The sequence below is a fragment of the Dermacentor variabilis genome, chromosome 5 (genome assembly GCF_050947875.1).
Source record: "Dermacentor variabilis isolate Ectoservices chromosome 5, ASM5094787v1, whole genome shotgun sequence".
NCBI lineage: Eukaryota > Metazoa > Arthropoda > Arachnida > Ixodida > Ixodidae > Dermacentor > Dermacentor variabilis.
This window is the reverse complement of record NC_134572.1, coordinates 162710992-162737594: the sequence shown is the minus strand read 5'-3', so window position 1 is coordinate 162737594 and position 26603 is coordinate 162710992. Positions and strand designations below refer to the sequence as shown.

The window sequence follows — 26603 nt, the reverse complement described above, 5'->3', positions numbered from 1 at the left end:
CGGCGCGCGCAAATGGCGGATGCTGTGGCTGGTCTATGAATGGTAGAAACGCTGGAAAAGGGCTTTTTTTAGTTTTCGCGCAACATAATTACGTTTTCTGGTATAGTCAAATTACAATCGGGCGTTATCATGTCTGTAGGTTGTGCGCAAGTCGTGCTTAACAATTTTTCTACGTATTTTAGCTTGATAAATTCAATTAGTTCCGTAATTTCCTTGCACCGCATGGAAAGCCCGGGTATGTGTGGTTCAAAATCTTTTTGCCAATATGACGTCCGACGCCGGATTTTCTGCGACACGGAGCCGTAAATGTAGCTTCTCGTTCTCCTACGCAGATGCTGACACCTGCAAGTACGACAACGTAACGCTGTACGCTGGCAACTCGACGTCCTCGCCCATTCTGGGTGGACCCTGGTGTGGCACCACTGCACCCGGAAACTACTCTGTCGCTTCTTCGGTGTTGGTGATGTTCCGCACCGACTGGAGCAGCACCGGAAAAGGCTTCCGCCTGCGATATCGCATCTCGCGTGAGTGTGCAACTGTGACATCTCCTATTCTTTGCTTATTTAAGCGTGGCCTCTTTGTACAGCCATACTTTTGTCTCTAAGTGCCTGTTGCGATATACATACCTAATAGAATTTACTCGTATAGGCCGTATTGACACAGTATTATTACCAAAGCGAACTTCAGTATCCCGGCGTTCAAGCACCTCACACTACGTAAGCATGAGCACTATGTCATAACATGTGGTTCTACTTACTATATGGTGAGAATACGCACAGGTAATACGTACCAGCTGTTTTCAGTGAGTTGAGTGATAAGTCTGCCGTATATTAACGAAAAAAAAAAAGAAAATAACGATATGCCTTAGGGACTGGTGAGCCTGAACTGCAGTTTTTGTATCAATTGCCTCTTTGTTTTTGTTTTTCTCGCGTACTCGAATTTGATTATTGTCTTCATTATATGTAAACTTCTGGAAGTGTATTGTACCCGGAATGCTTCTTTGTATGTCTGTAAAATTTTTACGCTTACTCCTCAACTATCTCATCAGGCATAAATGCACATTGAGCTTCTGCGGATTCATATTATCCTGTATGCACATACGTATTCAAAGGAATAAAAACGAAGCGTATTGTATCATCAGAAATATTCCTAGTTGCCAGCGAAAAACTGCTTTTTAACGTTTCAACTGCTTCAGTGTAAGAACACTGGAGATCCGGCGACTATTTCTTTTTATAGGTCTCGTACACCCTTAGTGGAGTACCTGCATTTGTGCACAAGCAGAGTGAAAGTACGCCATTTGATGTGTATAGGTACTTCCGAAAATGGAATTAAATACGGGTCACGGAGTTACTCCCGATATAGAAATCGCCAATACCTGTTTTATTGCTAGAGTGAAGTCAGGTTACCATATCTAAAATAATGACATTATAGGCTTAGTTTGGCGAAGCCGATCATGCTATTTTAATGTATTATTTTTACTCATTTGAAGCAAGGAACTTTAAAGTCTATATTTAGAAAGCCACACAAGCGCTTCCGCAGTGTACTTGAGTGGTTTGGTACAGATATGCGGCGCACTGTCGGACGCACGTGGTTGATCTGAATTAAACTGTCTCACCTCTTCTCACTCTGCTTGTTCCACTTCCCTATCTCCCAATCCTCTTTTGGGATGTCCAGCAGGATGGAATCCAGTTATCTTCCCGGCCTTTCATTCCTCCCTTCCTCTCGTATTGGCACGTGGCACAATGTAATGCGTGCGTGACATCCTTGTGTTCTCACGGTCGTGTATGAAGTATATATACAAGATGTCCAAACTTTCGTGTTGAAGGATGGTGAATCAGAACCAGAATCGGTTTTTATTGTGATGATTATGAAGATTGCAAGATGTTAAAATACAGAAGGAGGTCCCGAAGTCTTTGACTTCGGCACCTTCTTGGAAGTTATTCACTATGATCAGGAGCGTACAAACGGGCGCGCACAACTAAATAAAAGCAGATGGGACGAGCACTATCCTTTGTTTTGCCCTCGTCCTCTGTTATCTTCCTTAGTTGTCCTCCTACGTTTGAGCGTTCCTTGCAATGGGCAACTATCATGCAACTAGCTTTAAATAGAAATGAATCATTTTACGCAAATATAACTAGCTACATGTTGATATTCGAGTTCGGCATCTTGGCAGTATATTTTTTGGCAATAATCAGATGTTTAATTATGCCTAAGTATTTGGGCCAGGAAATACAATCCTGATTGTCGAAGTATCGACCAAGAAGTTGCAGTTAACTATAAGAAACGGCTCATTGTTTTTGTCAGGGTCGTGTGTGATTAACATCAACATTGGCAACTAGTTCTCCTTACAGTCCGAAGTTATAAATTGAGAGCGTTAACACTAAGCGGTCGTACGTCCAACATGCTGGTGCAACAGCCGTGGCTCGGTCGTGCGTGCGTGAGCTGTCACTTCGTACGAGGGCTGCGAGAGAGTTCCACTGCAGTCGAAAGCGCCTCTCGGCCGGAAAACACTCGCGCTGGTGGGGGATACTTTTTGTTTCGAGCTCAGCATCGCTGGAGTGTGCGTTGTAAATCTGCAAGGCGGCACAGTTCAGTTGAGCTGCCTTTTCTAGACAGAAATCGGGTGACCTTAAGTCGTTACTCTAGATTCCCGACTCATTTTTCTGGGTCAGTGCACGTTGCTTCGTTCGCCACCACACGAGGGGTCCTAACGCCAGACGCGCGATGTTCGACGCTAGAGAGCATGGGGCACAACGAAAGAACTCCGACACGATTGTTGTAGGTTGCAGGGAGGAGCAGCTTGCGAGCAAATGCGCCCTCTTTAGTATTCCCTGAAGAAATGGTGCAGCCGCAGCAGGTTGTAAAGAAGCGGCGATTACGACGTATGTAGGGGTTGGACAGAAAGTGCCCGTTCAAAGAACGTTTTCGTTATAGCAGAAAGTTTTAAGGCGGGGTACCTAATGATTTGTTCGCCATTGCAGGCTGGCGAGCGCGCTCAAGAAGTTAGCATAGCCTTACGGCTTTCAAAATGGCGTTCGCAGTGACTGGGCTGGAATAAGCAACGAGTCGCGTGCGAGTTAGCTGGTGACATCGTGGCGAACGAAAAACTCGAAGACTGGACAACTACTTAAATACATGTAGGAAGCATCGCATATTTCAGACTCAGTCGGACGCTTATTTTTTTTTTTTAACCGCGCGCGTGCTCTGTTGCGATCAGCAACGCAGGAATCGATCGAGTCACCGTTTCGCTCTGTCCCCCCTGCCCAGACTGCGGCGGAAACCTGACCGCGGAGAGCGGCTCGTTCAGCCTCCTGCCGACGATGGTGAACAGCGAGAGCGGCTCTACCCGGTGCACGTGGCACATCTACGCGCCCGAGGGCCGAGTGGTCGAGCTCCGGCTGCAGCTGGGGCCCGACCAGCACGCCACGCACGCCGACTGCGCCGACGAATTCGTGGCCAGTCGGGTGCTCGTGACGGACGGCGACAGCGACGCGGACCCGCGCGTCGCCGTCTTCTGCGGCCGCCACGGAGGACCGGACCTCTTCAAGAGCACCGGGCGTGCAATGACCGTCGTGCTGGCGGTCAACCCCATGTACCTGGTCGGGACCGGATTCAGGGCCTCCTACCGCACCACGCTCGGTCAGTGGCGCATTGCTTCGTTCGGGTGCGGCATTTTGCACTCACCACGTGTGCAAAAAAAAAAATAGAGGGGCGGGGGGGGGGGGGGGGTGGAGTGGGTACTGGCGCACATCTAGAAGTGCACGTACGTAATCAGACCGACAATCGTATGGAATGTGTTTCCAGATTATAGTGCCGAAAGAAAGATTGGGACTCGAACTGACAGAGAGAAAACATACTTCCACCCCTTAAATGAGGAGTTATATTTTAAATGAGTATTTAAACTCGCGCAAGAATGACGCGGCGCGACTTTCTGAGCAGACACATTGCCATTAGACCCATTAAAATCGAGTCCGATTCTAAATAAATGTGCAGGTCTCAGTTTGTTTCAAATGCTTATCTGTAAATTCATGACAATGTTTCTTTTTTTAATATTTTCTGTTCTTTGTATTTGCAATCTGCAAACATGTCTATTGAAAAGTGGCACTGCAAGAAAGCAGAGTCTTTCAGTGACGATGCACCTTCGTGTCACAGTGAAATCAACAAAACAAGCACATGGTGACATACATCAAGTAGAAGTATTTTCCACGCAAAAAAGGTGACAAGTTATCACATGTCTATCAAAACAGTAGGGGAAGGTCTAGTGCGATAGGACAAAATCATCATCAGCAGCACCCTGGTTACGCCCACTGCAGGGCAGAGGTCTCTCCCATACTTCTCCAACTACCCCGGTCATGTACTAATTGTGGCCATGCCGTCCCTGCAAACTTCTTAATCTCAACCGCCCACCTAACTGTCTGCCGTCCCCTGCAACGCTTCCCTTCCCTTGGAATCCAGTATGTAACTCTTAATTACCATCGGATATCTCCCTCCTCATTACATGTCCTGCCCATGCCCATTTCTTTTTCTTGATTTCAACTAAGATGTCATTAATTAGCGTTTGTTCCCTCACCCAATCTGCTCTTTTCTTATCCCTTAACGTTACACCTATCATTCTTCTTTCCATAGCTCGTTGCGTCGTCCTCAATTTAAGTACGACCCTTTTCGTAAGCCTCCAGGTTTCTGCCCCGTACGTAGAACGAAATACACCGAGACAAATATTTAGCGTACAATATCATGACGGCAAGTTATCGCAGGTCTATCAAAAGAGGGAGGGGAGGGGGGGATAACAGTACAACAAAATAAAGCAAGACAAATGTTTAGTACACAAAGTAGCAGAATCGCGACATCAAATTATAAAATCTCTCAGTGTTGTTTAGCCACATTGGCGGCAGCTGGTTCCAGTCGGTTACTCTTCTAGGGAAGAAGGAATGCTTTGTGCTAGTTCTTTAGCGCGGAAAAAAGTTAATGAACATGCATGAAAGATGTCTTGTTAGTGGCGTTGTTAAGAGGTTCAGATATGAAACGGAACTCATTACGGCTGGTAATATTTCAACAGAGAAAGAAAGTTTAGCTGCGGAGACTTGCGCCCAGCTTGAAGTGTTGGTATGCCGTGATCATTCATTCAGGAAGTAGGAGAGCAAGTAGTGCGGAACATCGAGAAGGTGAATCGGACAGCTTTCCGTTGTATCGTCTCCAAGGCAGGCATTTCAGCCTTACTGAACGAATACATAACTGTGCATGGATACTCTAGTGTGGCTGTAATAATCATCGGTGTAAGCTGAAAGCTTAACTGAGCAAGGTGCGCGTTTTAATGTATGTTGTAGAAATTAGCGTTTGTGAAATGATAATGCACCTGCGTTAGAAATGTCGGATTTCAGGTTAAGTTGTTAGTTAGCTGTGACACCAAGTGTACTTACATTATTAAGGGGCTCAGTGGAATAGTTGTACATCTAGGTATGATAACCTGTTAATGATTGTTAGTTATTCTCATGAAGACAGATTTTTTGGGCATTTAGTTTCATGTCCCAATTAGTACACCTGTCAGAAATATTATTAAGATCGGAATTAAGTAGAAGTTAATCATCCCGAATGTTATCGTTGTTAACAAAACACAATCATCCACAAGAAGTCTAATTTGCACAGCTTCCGCGATTTAGTTAAGAATGTAATCTATTTAAAGGAGGAGGGGTCCAAGGACACTGCCTTGGGGAACGCCGGAAAAACTAGGCAGTGACGAAGAGAAGTAGCGATTCATACACAGACACCGGCTTCTGCCAATAAGGTAAGCACTTATCTAGTTAATTACGAAAGAGACCAGACCACTACATTCAAGCTTAAAAATTAGTTTAGTATGCGGAACGAGATCAAACGTTTTAGCAAAATCCAAGAGGATAAAATCAACTTCACCGGACTTCTAGAGAACTTCGGCGAAACTGAACGAATGAAGTTATTTGCTTTATAGTTGAATATTCCTTCCTAAAGTATTGCAGCAGTGAAGCTTGAAAGCAGCTATCACTAAGGAATAGTTAGCAACACTATTTTCCAAGATTTCAGAAAGCGCAGACGTTAATAAAATTGGGCGATAATATTTAAGCAGCAAGTTGTCGCCTTTCCTGAACACGGGCACTGCGCCAATCATTAGGCAGGCAAGCTGAGGAAATCGGCACGCAGGAGATAACAGCTGAAAACTTCCACAGCATTCCAACATAGTGGTGCAGAAACATGTTAGGTATATATGTTATCCGGTCTAGGTGGCGCCTTCAGTTTCAGGTTAAGAAGCATAAACAAAAACGCCTGGTAACGATACAGTAGGCACTATGACGTAAAGCTATTCCAAACTTTACCACTCCAATTATGCAGTCAGGCCTCCTCCATTGGTCAGAAACTTTTTTCTACCAGACCAACTTCGCATGTCTGTCAGGCGACGTCACGAAAACCGCGATAGCTCCCAGTCTGATATGACGTGTACACGCCGATTACGCGCGATTCGACCGAACAAAAGACTAATTATTGCTTATTCGACGCGTTCTCACCATTAGCCCTCTGCGATTGCTCAAAGGTTTCAGGTGGCACCCACTTCACCTGTCTGTCACTCGACGTCACAAAACCGCCAAAACTCACCACGTCAAAGAGACGTGCGCGCGTTAAAGATGCATTAATTAATATACCGTACAAAACTGGATTTATTTTTCTGAATAGCTGGAGACTGCCCCATTCTGAAAGGAATAGAAGGTGGCTGCCGCCGATCGCCCAGGTACTGGCTATTCGCACCTGCCGGAGAGCATGGATTTATTTGCGTATAACAAAACTTTCTGCGTGGCAGTACAACGTTATCGAGCCCTTTCCGCACGTATGCGACATCGCTTTGGTGGGGATCCGTTTTAGCGGCATTCTTAACCTTCCATTGCACGCCGCCACGATTTTCGACCTGCCACCGCAAGATAAGTAAGGGAAAGCGGACCAATCGCAGACGTCGGCTCCACCCTCTTCATCCGGTTATCGACTTTCAGTGCGTGCTCGGACCCATCGAAACCCTCTCCACTTGAGCTTGCTCCTTGGCTCTTGTCAGCCAATTAGACAAGGAAAACCGCCCAAGGCAGGCAATGTTGTTTGTTTTGAAAGCAAACAAAAGTGACCTCCGAAAAACGAGGAAAGCGTTTGATCGCGCTGTTCAGGCAACGCTGCGGGTCACCGCCCCATGCTTGCGTCGGCGGTTACGTTAATTTGACGTCAGGAGATTGGAATAAATACAGATTGGAATACTTGCACGTTATAGTACGCAATCTCACGTACACTCTCAGAAGTAACACTACAACGTGCATACGCGTACGAATTGAAAAAAAAAACATGAAAAGACATATTCAAACCATCGACTATGTTATGCGGATCAGAAACGAAGATGCCGTTATGCATGATATTATCAAATGCTTTTGTTAGTTTTAACGCAATAATTTCCTAACTTTGTCTGGCTCATTGTGTGTCAATTCGTTAGGCAAAGAAATATCAAAGTACCGCCGCTTGGCGTTGCTCAGAGCTTGATCAAGTTCATTCCAAGCCTGAAGAATATCACCACGACGCGCACGCCTTCGCCTCAAACGCCCAAAGGGGATCGCTTTCCACGAAACAAATAGTTCACAAATCGTTTAATTCCAACTACAATAATTTTTTTACAGGAAAGAGCTCATAAATTATAACCCATGATTGCCTCATCGCCGGCGGCGACGAGCCACGGGCTGACATGAGTCCCCCTTTCGCACGAGGAGCTGGCGGGGCCCCGCCTCTGTGCTGACGTCCCACAGATTCGCGGTCGTCCATTGGTTCGCACATACGACCCATTCTTTCGCTAGCAGGGAATTTTCGTTAAGTAGAAAAACGTCCGTGGCATGTCTACATTATCAGAAAAATTTTCCGGCTTTTTCTTAGGCCGCAACCGCAACGTTTCATAAAACAGCTATTCTGTCACCGAAACTTCATGTGTTTTGCGTGCTTATTTCGTTGCCCGTGCTGTCGCCATCGATATCGGTTGTCGCTGTTGCTAACGTCTGCACACAGTGATCCGAAAATTTAGTCCATCTCGAAATTACGTTAAAAAGATTCCAGACCCTTCTCGAATCAACTGCTGCAGGTAGACATCTTTCAGATCGAAAAAAAAAAGAAAGTAAAAAAACGGGTTGCTGCAACATTGTTTGTTGGTCCCTTCAACTATCCATTGGAATTGGTATTTAGTTTCTTTTTCTGATCTTGAGTGATAGAAATAATCTTACTACTCCGAAAACATCGAATTAGGATATAGTTTATTGTGCAATTGCATCGCGATAACTTTTCGTTTGTGTATCACATTAACCCTCCAATTTCAACGAGTTCTATTGATAGGAACTTACATAGAACTGAGCCGGCCAGTATATGTGGTACACTTCCACCGGCGCAGCCTAAAGTGTCAGCGATTTTTTATTCATCTCAGCTTTAGAGAGCGCTATGTACAATTACCGAACGTGTAGTGGAAATCTTAGTGTTGCATTCACGCTTTCATTCACGCAAGGAGAACTTCATAAAGCAATCAGAATTGCACCAATAGCAGCCATTAACCGCAGGAGCAGGAGTGTCGTCTTCATGAGCTGTCTGCCTCGGCTCACTACGATAATTAACTTTTGTTAAACGACAACGAAGAAGAAGAATGCATCAGCGTCAGGAATGCGCAAACGTTCCCGCATAACGTCTTGTCTAGTGCTGAGCCTCCTTTACCAAGATGGCTGATCTTGCGAAAGCGTTAGTACACAGCTCAAACCTCACCTATGTTTATCTATTTCTTCTACGTAATCTAACCGAACCTCAAGTCTCATTTCGGCCCAGCTTGAATCGTTCTCTTCTGTCTCCAGACAAAGCAGCGGTCCGCAGGTAGACACATGTGAGGCTCGAAGGGGTTAACAGTGGTCGACATTTTTGTTTAGTCACAGGAAATCCCTCTGCTGCCTCGTTTTATCTCATGTGCGCAGGGGAGAAGCAGGGCTGTGGCGGCACCCTCCGCCAGGAGTCCGGCGCGCTGGCCCCTCCCAGCCGAGGCAGCTCGGGCAGTTACCCGGGCGGCCCGCTCAACTGCCTCTGGACGCTCGTCTCCCGCTCGGGTTACGGCCTCGAACTGAACGTCACGGCTCTCAACCTGGGAAGCGGAACGCTGCCCTGCAACGCCGCCAGCGCCGACTTGCTGGAGGTACGGTTCTACCTGAAGCGGCAAACAACTGTGGAACGGATTTCCACCACCATTTCGGATGGCCTGGCTGCCTCTTGAGGATGGCCGCGGCATGTTCTTGCTGCATTCTTCTAATACTTTTAATTCTCTTAAAATTTTTTATCTTTGATATTTACCAGAATTAAGGCGGACGTTACCAAAACAAACATCCACCGAAAGACGTGGTTGGCTTTCAAAAGTTCTCCCCTCATGATTACTATTCAGAGGCGGAAAGTGACGATCTGTGTAAAGGTCTTCTTGTCTTGGTGAGTCGCTGTGTAAAGGTCTTGTTTTGCCTTCTTTTTTTTTTGGCTGCCCACTCTGTTTAATATTAGCATGGAAAGGTCGCCGCCTGCTCTGTGTCTTAATAGCAGTCGACTCGCCTACGTTGTCGTGGCGCCTCCTGCATGTGGATCTCCACAAACTGGGGTGCAGCTTGCACTCGCAACAAGTACGCAACAGGTCCCCTCGGTGCACGGAGCACGAGTATCTTTTTTTTTTTTTACATCATGCCCCCGTGAGAATGCGCCCGCCACGGCAGGGATCGAGCTCGCGACGTCGTGCTCAGCAGCGCAACGTCATGACCATTGAGCTACCGTTGGGGGTTATATATGAAGGCAAGTGAAGTGGTTCGAAGCAATCCCCTTGTGCGCTGTAGTCGACCCGACGGGAAATAAAAAAAAATAGAAAAGGAAATCGTGCGTGGCACAGTCAGAAAAGAAGCCGAAAGCAGACAAGAAAAGGAAGGCGGGGCTTATGACCTAAGCGTCACGACGGCCCTCACTTTCGATATGGCTAAACGCAAGGAATGGAGAATGTGCGGGTACGTCAGTGACGTGGTGGCACAGAAACGCGGAAACGTACCGATACGTCAGTGAACACTGAAAAGGGTTAATAGGTGGTGAATGCCACATTGGCGCAGGTGTGGGACTCTCTCGACGAGCACCAGGAGCCCCTGATTCGTCTGTGTGGTCAGCGACCTCCGGAGGCACCGTTGCGCTCGGCCGGCAACACGCTTCTCGTACATTTTGTCACCAAGGCCAAGGGAGAAGGACCTGGTTTTGCCGCGGCCTTCAAAGAACTACCACGTGAGTGACCCCGCCCCCACACACACACCTAAAACGATTATTAAAACGATTATTATTCAATGTCACTGGGTCAATATGAGAAACGTGGCTGTAGTGCCTCGGTATACGCTATTATATGTACAGCCGCAGCCTCACCTTCAAAGGGCAGGCCTACTGCATAGAGTAAAATCAGAACGGCATATTTTACCGCGAAGCTGTATATGAGTCAGATCCCGGGATTTCTTCGTCTCCGTTGACACAACAGTTGACAGAAAACCATTCCACCCATTTAAGCGACAAATGCCTATCTTCATTGGAATTACGCGTGCAAAACACACCCGCAGTTTGCGTTTCAATAAAGAAGCACAAAACGAGTGTCAAAACCGCATGATAGATGATCTGGTGTGTTTGAACAATGCGAAGCACGTAGCCATCGCCGCATGCGTTTCCCGGTAAAGATTACGATTGCATAAGCTACGGTTGCCGCTCCCCCGGCAACTGCATGTGTCTCCCGGTTTCACGATTGCATAAGCTACAGTTGCCGGGGGAGCAGCAACCATAGCATACGAAGCAGGGAGTGACGCCACTGCACTTCTATATGCAAAAGAAAAGCCCGCCTAGCAACGAGTTTCACTTGTGTTGTGATAGCGCTATAGTATGGGAAGGTCACGCAAGTTCGGACTCCTGAAGTGCAGCGTGAAGACGATGAGCGGCGACAGTAACAGTAACGTCAATAAGCACAGCGACGTCGTGCTCAGGCTCGGCAGGACCCAGTGGGCTCCAGTCGGGCTCTAATCGTTCAAGGCAAGGTCATTTTGATTTATAAGACAACGTGATACCACAGCTTCGCTGGCCAACCACCTTCACAGCATGGATTGGAGCTTAATCTTTTTCTAGATTTTCTTGTACTTCTTGAAAAGACGCAACGTCAATATTGTCGTGGTACAAAGCGGATAGAAGACAAGGAGACGTTCTTCAAGAACAGCAGGACAACCTGTTCAAAAACAAACAGAACAGAGAGACGTCTTCGTCCTCGCGAAATCTCACGGACGGAGTCCGTTAATGCCCCCCCCCCCCATCGTCGTTGTCGTCTGCATAGAGTACACGCGTCAATATATAAGAATGAATGTGACAAAGCATGGTTTCCTTCACTATATACTAATAAATAAAGATGATTGTAATAATGATATTAGATAATGTTTTATTCAAGTGCGCGTATTTGCACTTCAGCGCGAAGGACAGACAAAAATGCCTGACACACGATCGGCAGCGTTTCAGTAGACATAGATATGCAGCTAAGTGACAGGGTTTTACAATAAAACAGTGAATTACATTTATTCAGACTTAAAGCAAGCAAGCACGTGCGATAACTTTGTGAAGTCTGACCTCAGACGCACGAATACATACTAAGAAAAAATTTGCTATTGCATGTCTAAATGTGCATTTATGTTACATCTACATTGACAAGATACATATATTTTACAGAAACAGTATTTGAAAGCAGTGGAATGTCGCAATGCACTGGGAAAGGGTATTGGAAGGTGCACTGAGCGTTGCGAAAGCGTCCTGCTTCCCTCTCGCGCCTTGCATCGCCTGCATGTGCATATCGTTCCGTGGCACAATGGTCCCCCGTTTGCAGCGCTGTGCGGTGGCAGCGTCAACGTGAGCGGCGACTCGTGGCAGACGCTGCAGAGTCCGGGATTCCCCAACGCGGCGCCGGCTAACGTCCGCTGCCTTTGGGTGCTTCGAGCACAGGAACCGGTTGTCGCCAGCGGGGTCGTGCAGACGTTCGACAGCGACGACGCCTTCCGTGACGTCACCATTCGGCTGAAAGAAATGCGCTTGCCATGCGAGGACGGCGCGTACTTGGCTCTGATAACCACGCAGAAGGCGAGTATAATGTAAAGAATAAAAAAAACTAATTTTGCGCGCTCGACTTGCTTGAATTTGACAAAATTTGATAGATAGATAGATAGATAGATAGATAGATAGATAGATAGATAGATAGATAGATAGATAGATAGATAGATAGATAGATAGATAGATAGATAGATAGATAGATAGATAGATAGATAGATAGATAGATAGATAGATAGATAGATAGATAGATAGATAGATAGATAGATAGATAGATAGATAGATAGATAGATAGATAGATAGATAGATAGATAGATAGATAGATAGATAGATAGTGGTGCTGCCCGTTCATGTGTTCGTGCTGTCAGAACAAAATGTTTCGATAAACTAGATGTCCCATTACAGTACGGAACACACGGATCGCGCATGTTCTCGACAAATCTCTAGACCTACAATGTAGTCAACATGAATAACCAACGCCCTGGTGGCCGTGCTCCTCGGCGAGTGAGGAACCTGGCTGTATGACTCCTCATACATGATGCGTATCTGCAGTGGCGAATACGGTGCGTCGGCAGATTGCTTCAATGCTAATTCTATTAACGTCAGCATTCATTATAAGATTGGTTCTGTCGGGCTTTTTTTTTTTATTCTGGCGACAGCTATCACTCAACGAAAACATGTTTCTTAACATGTAGTCGTTTACCGAACCGCCACAGGATGTCGCTAGGAGTCGTGCTGTTGCGGTCTACGTCATCGGCATCCCTTCAATGACTTAGCCGGGCCTACCCGGTCCGGCTAAATCTGTTCGTTATCTTGGTTCGCTCCCCCTGCGCCCCCCTTAATTCCGTTCTGCTCTTCTCTTCTCGCTCTTTCGGGCGCGCTCTAAATGGCGCGTCCCTTGTGCAGTACTTGCAGCAGCCGCCCGTCCGCTTGTGCGGCCACAGCGTGCCCCAGGAGTGGCTGAAGCCTCACGCCTCCGCCAGCCGCGTACAACTGCTACTCGACACTGGTCGCCGAGGCGGCCAGGCCAAGCTCAAGCTGGAATACGGTACCATGAGGGGTGAGTCGTCCCTCTCCCACCGCTGTCTTCGTCCATGGGTCACTTAGTAACGCGGCACAGAATGGAAAGGCGCCTGCGATTTCGGCGACAGATTCCAGACCCGACATTTCCCTTTAGGAGCTAGTTATGATCTTCTGGTTTACTGAAGTGCGCGAAATAAACAAAAATTTAGCCTGAACGAGAAGTGGATACTGCGAGCGCTAAACTAGCCCTACAATATATTTAAGGTGAAAGCCTTAGGTCTCTGTTTCAAGGTTGCGTTGTGAAGTACAGAAAATATCACGTGACCCAAAGAAGGCCGAAAACGAACCAAAGCATGTCATGTCGTGCAGCAGCGATTCTTAATGATTAGAAAAGCTAATGAACGGTTGATGAGTGATTGCATGACAGTGGATTAAGGTGGTTAAAGGAGGATAATTGTGTATTACGGTGCATTAGGTGAATTAGGGTGGATTAAAATGTATTAAAGAAGATTAAGGTTATTAGGCTAGATTAAGGTCGTTTAGGGTCGATGAAAGAGGATTAAAGTTAATTATGGTTGATAAAGGAGGATTAAGGGGAATTAAGGGGAATTACAGTAGGCTATACAAGGCTTTCGCCTTCGCGTCTTTTAGACGATAGGTAAGTACACCTGGGAAATTTTTGCAGGACGAAGGCAGACCTAAATTACTGTCAGAAAGAGCTAGTCCACGAATGTCATAATTCCATTGATTATAGTGTATTCTTCAATATCCCTGTGGGCTAGCAGGCATGACTTCCTACGGCATAAAGCAGTAGAAAACAAGTCAGCGGAGTTTCTGCTCACAATTTCCACCGGTAACAATGTCCCGTTCAAAGTAAACTTCGGAAATATCGCGCGTGTAAGGAAGTCTGCCCTGGTCAAACACTTCTTAATCCTGAAAACACGGTGCCTGCGAGCAGATGTGTTATGATGAGGGCGCAAGGTACTACGATGCCACCATTCCAGTTTGTTTGTTCCAAGTCATATATAAAATAGTTTACTTATAACTTGTAGGGCGTTCACCAAGAGAAGTCAACCCTATGATTATTTCTTGCGTTATCGAACCGGTTGTACCGTCCGAGAAGATTCCTTCTGGCTTTGGATTGTATTCGCTCTAACGCATTATTGCGCAAAAAACGCGATCCACAGCACGTGCTACTGCACCAAGGAATGCATCAAGGTGACACGTTAAGCGACAAGAAAATCCCCTTCGCTACTTACTCCCTTAGCCCCCCCCCCCCTTCCCCATGCCTGAGATAGCAAAAGGGGAGAGCTATCCTATAGACATTGTCGAATTCCGCCATATGTATTATTGAATTTGCCATCTTCTGTGCTCTCATTGGCCTCCAGGCCACCCACGGCTTCCCTGATTGGCTGGAAAGCCACTACTGCAGAATACGACAACATTGCGGTTATGGACAGTGTCCAGAATAGATGGTGTGCAAATCCACGTTCCAGCGACGGCTTTTTCCGAGCAACAGAAACCGGTCTCGAAGCCTATGCTTTTGCTGGCTTCACGCACCGGAAGCGATCGCTGAAGCCGGAAACACGTTAGGGCCTCCCTGTTTTGCAAAATACATGTGCGAACCCGCGTACGCAACCATTCATTGCAAGTTTTAAACAAATAGCCCCGCTTTAGCGAACTCTCGCGTTTTCTAAGCCTAATGGGGAAACATTTGTTTTAAAGAATATATGAAGCATTCGAAATCTAACGTCAATATTTCAGTAGTTATACAGTCCAACGAACAAACTGTATATTTCTCATATGTCTTCCTTACTTCTTGTCTGCTGGCTTCTTGGGATTGTAGTTGATGCTGAGTTTCGTGACGAGGTGGATAGTGCTTGCGAGTATAGTGGCATCAATTTCTTGACCAACATATTACATTGCTTATAGGTATACAAAATATTCACGTCACTGAATTAGATGTACTTAAGTATGTTCTTATACCGCCCGTATCTTCTGTATATTGCCAAAATAATGAAAGTATTGAACAACGAAAAACGCCCAGTAAATGTTCATATACGCACGCGCGTCCCTGGCTGGTTCTTGAACCTTACGCTCGTCTGAAGAATTCCAGCAGCTACAGAAACGAACGTGCCGTGACGCATACCTGAACTGATCGACTGACGCGACACCTAGATAAAGCACCGACCAACTGTGATGTTATCGTATCCGCAGGCGCCAACCTGACGTACAGCCAACCAAGTGGCGTCGTACACAACGTCGACTACCCGAGCTGGACAACCGTAGATCATCCGTTGTTGCTGACAATCGCGCCTGTCAACGTCACAGCGACATCGGCTCTCGCGCTCTATTTCCTTCACTTCAACGTGGGCAACCCTGTGAACGGTTCCTGCCCCAACATCTTCATGCAGGTACTGTGGCCCGGCTTCATTTAAATTAATAAATTACTTCCGTATAGCTGGAACGGGTTTTTTTTTTAACTGTTTTGTCACCGGCGTCTCCATGAACAAGTATCAGAATATGTAAAGGTCGATAGCAAGAGGTTAATTGAATGGATTAGGGCAATGCCGCAATACGGCTGCGCACGCATGCAATCGGTGATCAATTGAAACACGAAATACAAGGACGGACAACAACAAAAAAGGCATGACAGTGAAGCAGGTGCACGCGTTCCCCGCATTGACGATACCACCAATACAAGTAGGATTTCAAGACCGACACAAGCATAAAAATTGAAAGACGCACAAGGAGATACCAACAAATGCAGTTATTGAGGTCTAATTCCTTTTATCATTTCATCTTGTTATTGACTTGATTTTATTAAGAAGTACGGTTGTAGTTCTTGTATATTGTATTTAAAAAAGGATGATGCGGTCACCTACACTGCAGTTGGTGCACGAAATTTACGCGTCCCAAAAAGAAAATGCCAAAGTAATGTCGCGAGTATCCGTATTTAGTGTTCATTGTGCTCCCATTTTGTTCATGTGCGCTGCAGGTTCGCGACGGTGGCGCCTCTTCGAGGGTCCTAGCTCACGCGTGCGGTGACGTAAACCCTGGCCCGGTGTTCTCCACTGGAAACCGCCTCAGCGTCATCGTCAAAAACACCGCAGCCTCCTACGCTATGGGCGGTTGGGCGGTTCGCTTCTTGATCATTTACTACAGCAGCCCGGAAGGAGGTATTGTGCCATGTCAGCATAGCTGCTAGAGTGTATCGCAATCAGCCGGGCGTACAAAACAAATTCAAAAGGCATACAATGCATTGTCGCGGTTCTGTGGTGCAAGGCAATAAAAAATATACACGCACATGGAAGTAACCAAATCTTCCGCGTGTTTTATTTTTCCTTTTATCTTTTTTCACCTTGCGCCACAGTACCTCGTAAACCTATAACTCGCCCGATATAGGACTCTGCTAAGCCTACAATGGAATCGCGGGTAGAGACAGAAGGGTCCGAAAAAAAGGAAGAACCAGTGGTACTGTGTTCTTAATGTTCCCGCGTATCTAATGTGACGTCATTGAATTTGAATGCGTCTACTTAGCGCTAATTAAATGTTTATGTTTAAACAGCAGCACTGCATTCCGCATTAAAGCAGTATACGACTCGACCTAGTGAGTTTCGGGGCCCCAAGTATAAGCATACATAATAAAATTCGTGACGTCATATTGACGTCATGGCCACAGGAACATGACCACAAAAAAAAGGAAAGCATGCGCAAAGAAAAGTGCGAATTCACAATGCGATTGTTGTTTCCTTTTTCTCGTCCATGTCTTTTTCTGTTTCCGCACAATTCACCAGTGCTACTTGAAAATGCGAGGGAACTTTTCAATTGTGTATGTCCAAATAACTGTATTCATATTGAATGATTGACCCCTCCCCTCTATATGCTTCTATGCCTTGAGGGTACAATAAATAAACTCCGAGTTTTCAAGGCTTCCCTCCTACCATCCCCCATTCTCTCCCCCTTTAACAATTCATTTTCCTGCTCCCCCCCCCCCCCCCCCCCCCACTGTGTCGTAGCCCCAGCAAGTTGCGGCGGCAACGTCACGGCAAGCGAGGGCGCCTTGTCTAGCCCAGGCTACCCCAGGACTTTCGCCGAGCGCCGTACGTGCACTTGGTTTGTGACGGGGCGTGCCAGGGCTACGCTGCAGCTGAGCTTCGTGGCATTTGCCTTCAACTCGACCGCCGCCAATTGCGACGCCAACTACCTGGAAGTCTACAACGGACACCAGGGCGGCGCCGACGCCAAGATTACGCGCCTCTGCGGCCAGGTAAGCCACGTGCGGAGATTGCCGCTAGCATACGAAAGGACGAACTTGGCGTGGCCTTTTTTGGAAAGCTGCTTCTTTTATTTTTATTATTTTTTTGACAGAAACAGACTGCATGACATTAAACTACCCGATCTTGAATTTGGCCCAGAAGCGCGGTGGCGACACTATCAGGAATTTTGTGCACTGCCGTATATATGTGGGTGCTACGTAGGAAAGTCAACCAAGTAACTTGTGCAGGATGTTTCTACGCAAGTTACCTGGTTTATTGCCTGACTGGCCCTTGTGCAAGGTAGCTGATTTATTTCATTCAGACGTCATCAGGTAGTCTCGTGCACAAGATGCGACCTCAACATGTGTGTCGTTTGAAAAGCTTCGGGACCTTAAATGTAAGGCACGCAGTCCCCCCTCAACGCTTCCCTGGCCTTTTTTTTTATGTTACCCCGCCACGTGCTGTCTGTTTTTGACCTTATTCGACTGTCACTGTCGGTAAGATACAATAGCCTAACATACAACGCGGGAGTGAAGAATATCGAGATAAGTCTGACCACTGCAGTGGCTGGGATGCTACGTTTGCTGCTGAGGTATTCGCCACGGCCGTAGTTAGCTGATTATAACGAGAAGCATTGAGAAAGGGGGGTGAGCGCAGTAAGTGATGTCCAAGAAGCATGTGACGTTTCGGCGCTCATTGATCGTGGAGAGAGAACGCAAAGCACGTGTCATGCACGTACACCATAGCGTATAACGGATCCCCCCGCCTTAACTGTGGACGCGTCTACATCGGCCACATCGGGAGGTACGTGAACAAGCACCATACTGAACATGCGTACAACCTCGAAACGACAGCCCACTCGCATCTAGTAAAGCCTGCCATCGACAATTTGACAAGGGGCGGGGGCCTGTGTCGCAATCGAGTCCAGGCAGCCACGGAAACTGTTTGCATCGCTCACTGATTCTGGCGACCGCTGGCCTGTATCGATACCTTTGTGAGCACATACGAACGACAAGTGTTTCGAAATTCAATCTAGTCATCTCACGCCGTGATTCTCTAAATTCAGTTCAGAAGAACGAAACCAAGGGCCAGGTTCACGAAGAATTTTCGTCCTAATTGCTCTTTGTCATTGGCTTGCCGGCTTTGTTAACAATATGTCCAGCATTGGCATTGGCTGGAATTTGGTCGTAGGGACAATTTTTAGTTCTCGCGGATACACGCCCCGGAAACGTTCCATTTTGCCGTGGACGATCAGCGACATGGCAGTACGAAAAACGTATGTATGATTACGCCGCAACCCGGCTTTGTTAAAGCAGCGAAGTGCCGCAATGTCGCAGGCCGTGCGAGAAATGAAGCCGTACTTCAAGAAATGTTCTTACGCTTGAATTGCTCGTGAGGGCTGGTGCCAGCCACTTGTGATGCCGCAATAATTCAGTGAACTCACTGGTCAATACCCATTTGTTCTTATGAAAAAAGGAACTGAATTCTATCCCAGACTGGCACCCGAAACTTTGCTCCATTTTATGTGGTTAACAGCGTTTTAGAAAGAAATACAACGGCTACATATGCATTCCTCATTTGTTTTACTAAGCCAATTATTCCATGGCGTCAACACGTAACGATGCGACATTTATTTCTGTCTTGTTTCTTTTTTTTTTTTTGTATGATGTGTGATAAGTCCGATTTATTTTCGTTTCTCTCAAGTAGCGTACGTTAAAGATAAGGCCTCTATGCGGGCACCACCTACGACGCTCATGTGCAGATATCTGTGTCCGTATTCACAAACAGTTGTTACGCTATAACTGCTCGTATGCCAAACATGGTATTAGCGAAGGCGGCCGGGCGATGTCGAATTGCTCTTACGAACGCAAAAGCTTTGTGTATTCGGGCCTTGGACCGGCAAAGCGAAAGGGCTCAGGTGATCAAGTTGAACCTGGTCGACCGTCTAATGCCGATTATGCTGAATAATGTTGTGCCACTGAACTCCGAGCGAATGGCGCTCCACAGTTTTTCTTCTAGACGCTTTCCATTCTCTTAGAGATCGGACAAACAAAAAAGGATACCTGAAAGGGAACTCGCGGACTTTCTGTGCATGATCGCGTCTCATCGACGTATAAGCGGGCGACTTAATATATCCTTCTCTCTCAATCCCTGTTTTTGAATAATAAACAGCGTGAAAAAATTTCAACCTGAGATTTTTTCGTCGGTCATTTAATGCTTGTCACGATAATTTAATGTTACTTTCTGTCATACCTTTTTTTATGCTATAATTATTAAAAACAAACCTAGCCGCCCTATTCTGTACTCAATCAAGCTCTTCCGTGAGATCAGGCGTGTACGAATCCCAACAGATGCAGCCGTAATCAAGTAAACTACGAACCTAAGTGAAATACAGTTGCTCTTTTAATTTATCCGGGAATTGACTGAAATTACAGCGCAGGAATCCCAATGAACATATTGCCTTATTCTTAATATGCGTAATGTACCAGTTTCATCTTAACTCAGACGTCATTAAAATTCCTAAATATTTGTATTCGTCAACCTTTTTAATGCCATATTACTCAAGGTATAAGTGCATGATTGAAATGCGCGCTTCCTTGAAAAGGTGACGTGAACACACTTTTGCACATTTAGTGACATTTCCCACGTATTGCACCTTGTTCCTGTAGTGTCAAAGTGTCTATAGTGTCTAAATCAGTCTGTAATGACGAAATGTCACTTTCATTATCTCTAACTCTATAAATGGCACGGTCATCCGCAAACATGTCTGTGTAACAATCATCATCGTTGGCACAGTGGCGACGCTCCGATTTCCTGCTAGATGAGAGCTTGTTCGTCACTGGTCTGGCTCAGTGCCGTCTGCAAAAATGCAAAAAAAAAAAAATCTGACCTTTCAGGTTAAGAGGAATCTTTAGCTCGGGCCCAACTCCGACGCGGCCTATTCAAATACATGTAAAACGCAAAAACGTTTTTCTGAGATAACCCCTGGACCAATTTTAATAAAATTTGTTGCATTTGTTGACAGGGAGAGTTAAAATCTAGTGACTGTTGGAAGCGGAATTTTGATTTAGGGCCTGAATTTTGTTAAATAGATTTTCAAATAATCGAGCGTTCGAAAAAAATAGAAGCACGAAGTTTACATATTCATAGCTATGCATCAAGAACAGATATCGCGCATCTGTAAATGGCATCCATTAGATCATTCAAAGCGGACAAATTAGATATGTCATTTTACATCTTAAATGAATTTGTTACGTTGGTTACAAGGGTTCTGCAGAAGCTGTATTTCCATATTACTAAATTTTTTTTTATATTCATATGTAACATATCAATTTTGTTCGCTTTAGATGTAGTATTAGATGCAATTTACACAATTGTATTATCATTTTTAGTTGTTAAGTTACAGAGTTGTAAACTTGATAGTTTCGTTTTTTTGAAAATTCTCGATTTTTGCCAATTTTTAACAAAAAATTGACGACCTAACTAAAACATTCGAAACCAAGAGTCACTATATTTAAAGTTTTTCTTTTAAATGCAACAAACCTCGTCACATTTGGTACAGTGGTTGCCGTGAAAAACGAATTCCCCTTTTACATGTATTTAGATAGGAACACCCGAGCTAGAGCTTCCTCTTAAGACGCAAGGCTGAAACAACCCAGCCGAACACACGGCTGTGGCACTGCCCCGTTTCACGTGGCGTCGAGACAAATACAGGTCTTTGAAACGAGTCAGCATGCGTGACGAATAGCACCTGAGAGCCACCAAGCAATTACTAGGCTTCGGTAGCAAAGTCTGATTTCGCAGTTTTCTGTTTACTCCTCTAAACCATGCTCCCTTGTGGGTGCGTGCAGGAACGGAGCAGCAGTTTGGCAAAAGGTAAAAAGTTACCAACCATTTGAATGAGTTTGCAGCGCAAGTGAAACAACGCAAGCTTCAACCAATGACAACTATAGTCGAGGTAAATTCGTTTATCAAAAGGCATGCGATATCTTTATCCTGGTTTGGCCCCTCATTGGCTTGGCTGAGTTCAGTGACCTTTCAAGTATCGACAGTGCGCTCTCTGCGGTTACGTGACCAGCAGCCCTTGTGTCCAGCCACGCGAAGGAAGCAATCGCATAAATATGATAATAAATTTGTTTCCATTTCACTGGATACAATATATAATTGAAAAGTTACTTTAGACCATAGCCAACTTGGTTATGGACCAAAGGAATCAAAAAGGATTCGTAGCAAACGAAAAAAATAATTCATTGGCATTTGAAGCACTGGCCACAACAGACGGGATTCATGTCTGTCTATCCAGTGGCGTTTTCCGGAGCTGCCTGAATGGCTATCCGGACTTTTGCCATTTGTCTAGAAGGCGACAACGAGGGCATCTTCAAAGTGGATAAGACACAGGTGGATAGGGGCAGAGTATAAGGTTGGGGTGGGGGGGGGAGGGCGAACTTTGACTCACGAAGTTTCCCACGTAAAAACAGAAAAGACAGGATGGAAGTTTGAGTCCCTTCAGTTTCAGAGTAGGTGTAATAGTTGTATATTATTGTTATATTTTAAGCTTTTTTTCGAAGCTTACGAAAACAACGTTTGGTCTCTTCCACCCCTCAAGACAATCCGCTATATGCTATATAATATGCTATAGGCTATACGACATAATATGCTATAGGGTCGCAGCGATAGAACATGTTCACAATCATTGCTTCTTGGAAGTCAAATTTCAGAAAAAAAAATTAAACTAGAGTAACCATGTCGGCAACACACTGAGAAAATTTTTTAAAGGAATTGGCATGACTTACCGTTTTCGTAACGCACCTCTTCTCTCTGGCAGAAATGAACTATATTCCTCCCTGATTCAATAGCGTATTAGTTTTGTTTTTCTATATTTTTTTTTGTTCTGAGGCACGTATAACACTACGGACGTGGAAAAACTTTCCACGCTACACCAACGAGCAGCAAGGTTATTTAGGCATCCGGGTCAACAAATACGTGCTTTGGAACTGATGATTGAGAATAATCTTCCTATGGTTAAATATTCATAAAACGTTGAAGTACACACAATCTTCAGAAATTGGTAAATAATTGTGCAGTTTCTAGCAGTAGAAACATTGGCTACGCTTTGCTTCAGATGCGAATAGTGTGTCGTATTAAAATAGTATATTGTGCATCCTACTGAAATGTCATCCTTAGAAAGAATGACAGACCTTCAAACGTGCTATGCACTCTTTATTTCCAACAAAGACCCTGTATGAATGAGGCTACTTACATGCAAATAATTCCTTCAGTATAGTGACGATATCAAAAATCTGTATTTATTATCACCCCCCCCCCCCCCCCCCACCGCCGATGCTTTGGTACACAATAGTTTATTTGCGATCTTTTATTCTCTATTCCGCATTCAGCTTGCTGCATCATGTGACAGATACATTTTTTTCTCCTTTTCACCCTGAATGATTCTTCAGTCTTGTGAAGTTTCTGGCTTGCGACTTATAATACTTATGAACCGCCGTAGTCGCTTAGTGGCTATGGTGTTGGGCTGCTAAGCACGAGGCCGCGGGATCGAATCCTGGCCACGGCGGCCGCACTTCCATGGGGGCGAAACACAAAAACACCCGTGGACTTAGATTTAGGTGCACGTTGAAGAACCCCAGGTGGTCCCAACTTAATCCGGAGTCCCCAAAAACGGTGTGTCTCCTAATGAGATAGTGGTTTAGGCACGTAAATTAAACCAGATAATTTAATTTTAATTTAATTGTATAATATTTCTGTCTGATATTTACGCTAATATTTTACCATTGTATGACTTTTGCGAGTCGCTGCTGCTGTCACGCCTTACAAGACGAAGAACCAAACAGCAGGCTAGCTTCTTTTTCAGTGTCGATTCTTGCTCAATACGATTTCAGCACCTGAAACAAGGAACGTTAACTTCAATATCAAGCTAAAGTCGTACTTGTGGAGCAACCAAGCAGTTTGAGTTTGTGTCCCTTGAATGCTTCATGGAATACTTGCGGAATACGTTTTAGCGCCTGCATTTATTTCTCTTCAGCCTGATGAGCATTCGGCCATAACGGCAATTTCGCAATATGATAATCTGACTCAGTATGGGCTGATGTTCAAAAAGTACGCGATCATGTCGTTTCATATCACTGTAAGTTGAAGATGCCTGGGCTTGAAAATATCTTTTCAGAAAAAGTAATATTTATCTTGGTCTACATTGTGCATTCTCACGCCATCTGTTTCAAAACACAGGACATGCCAGCGACGCTTCAGTCTTCAGGCAGCCAACTTCTCATCAAAATGGTCACGAACGAAAAGAACGCCGGTGTCGGCTTCTATGCCAGGTTCAAGGTTCAACACGACGGTAAGATCTTTGAATGATTACTTGCCAATTGCGGTCAAGTTGTAAACGTTAAAAAGAAAGCGGGTGCACATTGACGTGTGCTGCGGCTGAGGCACGACTAAACGCACAAGGAACGCTTTGGGCACTTTAGTCCGAGCGTACGCTGTGGCCCTTAGTGCTTGCTTAAGTACATGCCAGAACACCCGTTGGCAGCAACCTTCTGCTGCTGAGCGCAAATTCGGGGCTTCGGTCCACAGCCGCGGTCGTCGTCGCACGCCAGTGCGGGGAGAATGAACTCACGTTTTGATATTTGGGTGCGCATTAAAGAAGCTTGGCTGATGCACATTCATCTCGAGCATGGTGCGTCTCGAAGACTCTGCGTTGCTTTGGGACATCACACCCGAATAATCCAACAACTGAGAGTCAGGGACCGGTACTCCTGGTATCCAAAATTATCACGCACAGTTGCAGTGTGTGCGGTTTTCTTGTTTTTTTTTCCCTTCGTAGTATTTGTGCAACTCGTAACAGCGTTATTTATAGCATAATCCTCAGACCCAGTGAGTTCCCCATCGCGTAAAATTAAACACAAAGGAAAAGTTAGGATTGCTGACATATTGCGGGAAATCTACATGGTGTAAAACGGAGACCATGGTCTCCGTTTTACGGCATGTACTGATACCTATTGACGTCCAGGCACCAGTGTTTACTCCGATATACCTATAAGCTCATATCGATAATGAAGAAAGGGTTTGTAGTGCCAACGCCTAACGATTCCTCAATATTCTTATTATTTGTGATAATATCACCGCATCGCCTATGCCAGTGAACTTACCATTATCACTGTGGCTCTGTCGTAATCCTCCATGTAGTACTCCCTGCGTCGAACTTGCTACATCACGAGCGCTTACGGATTCCTTTTCAAAGTAGAACTGCTATATTTCTGTTTATTCGTAATAGAATTGGCAAGATTTCGCTAATTTTTTTCTTTATTTCGCTCTTCTTATAATGTCGTTTTGTCTCACAATTTTTTTATGCCTCTTGCAGACCAGCGGACACGCATTGGGCTGTCAGCAGGAGGATAGCCACCACATTCGCCGCAGAAATTGCGCTTCTAGTTCAACAATATTGCACAGAAAAGAATTTCGCAAGACACGAAGGAAGACGGCAGCAAAACAACGCATCATCAATGTATTTATAACTGTTTCAGAGAGGCTTGACTTTCGGCTAAACTCTACGCCTCATATCCATTAGGCTCCGGAAGCAGGCACGAATCGTTCAATAAACGTATCTGTCGTTGTCTCCACATTTTTCACAATAGGCAGTACTTATCTTACCGGTTTCGCACAATGTTAAGCCGATAAGCACCATGTTGAGGAACACTGACCACTTTCATTTTAAACACATCGCTAATGGAAGGTGGTTTGGATCGTTGCGCATAGCTTAATATATAAGTAACGTTACCATACCAATAAACTTGGCAGAAATCTAGAAGTACAGATGGCGATTTGTTAAGGGAACTTCGTTAACAGGTAGCTTACGCAATGAAATGCAGATAAGAGCTAAACAACGCTTAATTGTTGTGAAAAATTATTACATCCCTACTCGCCATATTTGGAAGGGAGAACCACAACACGTGATGCTTTATTATGCGTCATTTCAGTTCACAGCTCTTTCGCATTCAGCTTCCGATTAGTGACAGACAAGGCACCAGAGGCACACAGAGGTACGCGAACTCACCAGCAGCCATAAAAATTTTAAATTTCAAGCGATACAAAAAAAAATTGCACCATTTCGCATTGGAAAGTAAATGCCAAATCTGGAACGAAAGATTCTACGGGACGCGCATTGGATGGCAATCACAAGCACCAATGGAATCCGGATGCAGATGCTGCACCGTTAAATAACGCTGCACCGCTAAATAATACCGCAGCTGTTGTATTAGAGTTGTTCCTGAGCAGTACTTGTAGCTGGGCTCGCTGGTGCACATTCAGTAAACATAAAGGCGGGCAACCAGCGCAAAAAGCGCTCGTTCCGTCCTCTTTCTTCGTGCGAGTTCCAGGTTGCGCTGCTTTGTATTTACTTAACGTTGACCTATCGGTTGCATTAGTACAACCGAGCAGAAGCGAGCATTGCTTACCTTAGATAGCACGGGGCTCCTGAGGCCTACGTGCCCTACCCTATGTGCTATGTGAGAGTTCTTAAAAGGATTACTTTCCATTTAAAAATACTTTCTAGCTTTTCTGCTTGCGCCCGTATGTTTGTTGTTTTCACGACTCAAAGGGAATAACTCTGAAAGGCAACCGCAGAGCTGCCTGGAAAAATGTAGTGAGTAAAGTTGTTGTTTTTTTCTTGTAAGGCATCATCATCTGCCGTGACACCTTCGTCTACTGCGAAGTATTTTGTACAGTACGTGAAACAATAAATTGCGTTATTTAAGTGGTTTATGTGTAGTGTTTCACATGGTTGTTAGGCGGACGTTGACGCCGCTTCTGATAACTACAGCAATTTCTCATTAATGTAAATTTTCAAGCGAAATCCGTATTCAAACCAAAGAGTATAATTTCTTTTTCACAGAGTGCAGCGACGAGCGCAAGAAAGAGGATCACAACTTTAAAAATTGTTATATTTTTTTTTTCTTTTCGAGAAACAACGCTCGCAACTATGAAGTACCACATTTGTGTACATCAAACAAAAAAGATTTTCCTGGAGCTTGGCAAGTTTTCGTTGGCCAGTCGGCAAAACATAAACACAATGGGAACAAAATTGATTGCTTGCCGCAATTTTTCTTTAACAAAGATCGTTCACAAAGCCTGTAATGGGGTATAATTCATTTTGCC

General features: G+C 45.2%; 1 protein-coding gene across 2 annotated transcripts in view; it reads left to right on the top strand.

Annotated features, from left to right (window-relative positions):
* The window catches only part of LOC142583301 (cubilin-like), a 267105-nt gene extending 240895 nt beyond the window's left edge, over positions 1-26210 (top strand). For both annotated transcript variants that reach the window (XM_075693717.1, XM_075693716.1), the window contains 11 exons: positions 333-524; positions 3268-3639; positions 8994-9208; positions 10149-10314; positions 11933-12183; positions 13057-13210; positions 15391-15587; positions 16172-16352; positions 17193-17443; positions 23676-23787; positions 24811-26210. In XM_075693717.1, coding sequence (XP_075549832.1) covers positions 333-524; positions 3268-3639; positions 8994-9208; positions 10149-10314; positions 11933-12183; positions 13057-13210; positions 15391-15587; positions 16172-16352; positions 17193-17443; positions 23676-23787; positions 24811-24848 — 2129 coding nt within the window. In that variant the 3' untranslated portion in view covers positions 24849-26210. The remainder of the gene's footprint in view (positions 1-332; positions 525-3267; positions 3640-8993; positions 9209-10148; positions 10315-11932; positions 12184-13056; positions 13211-15390; positions 15588-16171; positions 16353-17192; positions 17444-23675; positions 23788-24810) is intronic.
* The last annotated feature ends 393 nt before the right edge of the window (positions 26211-26603 follow it).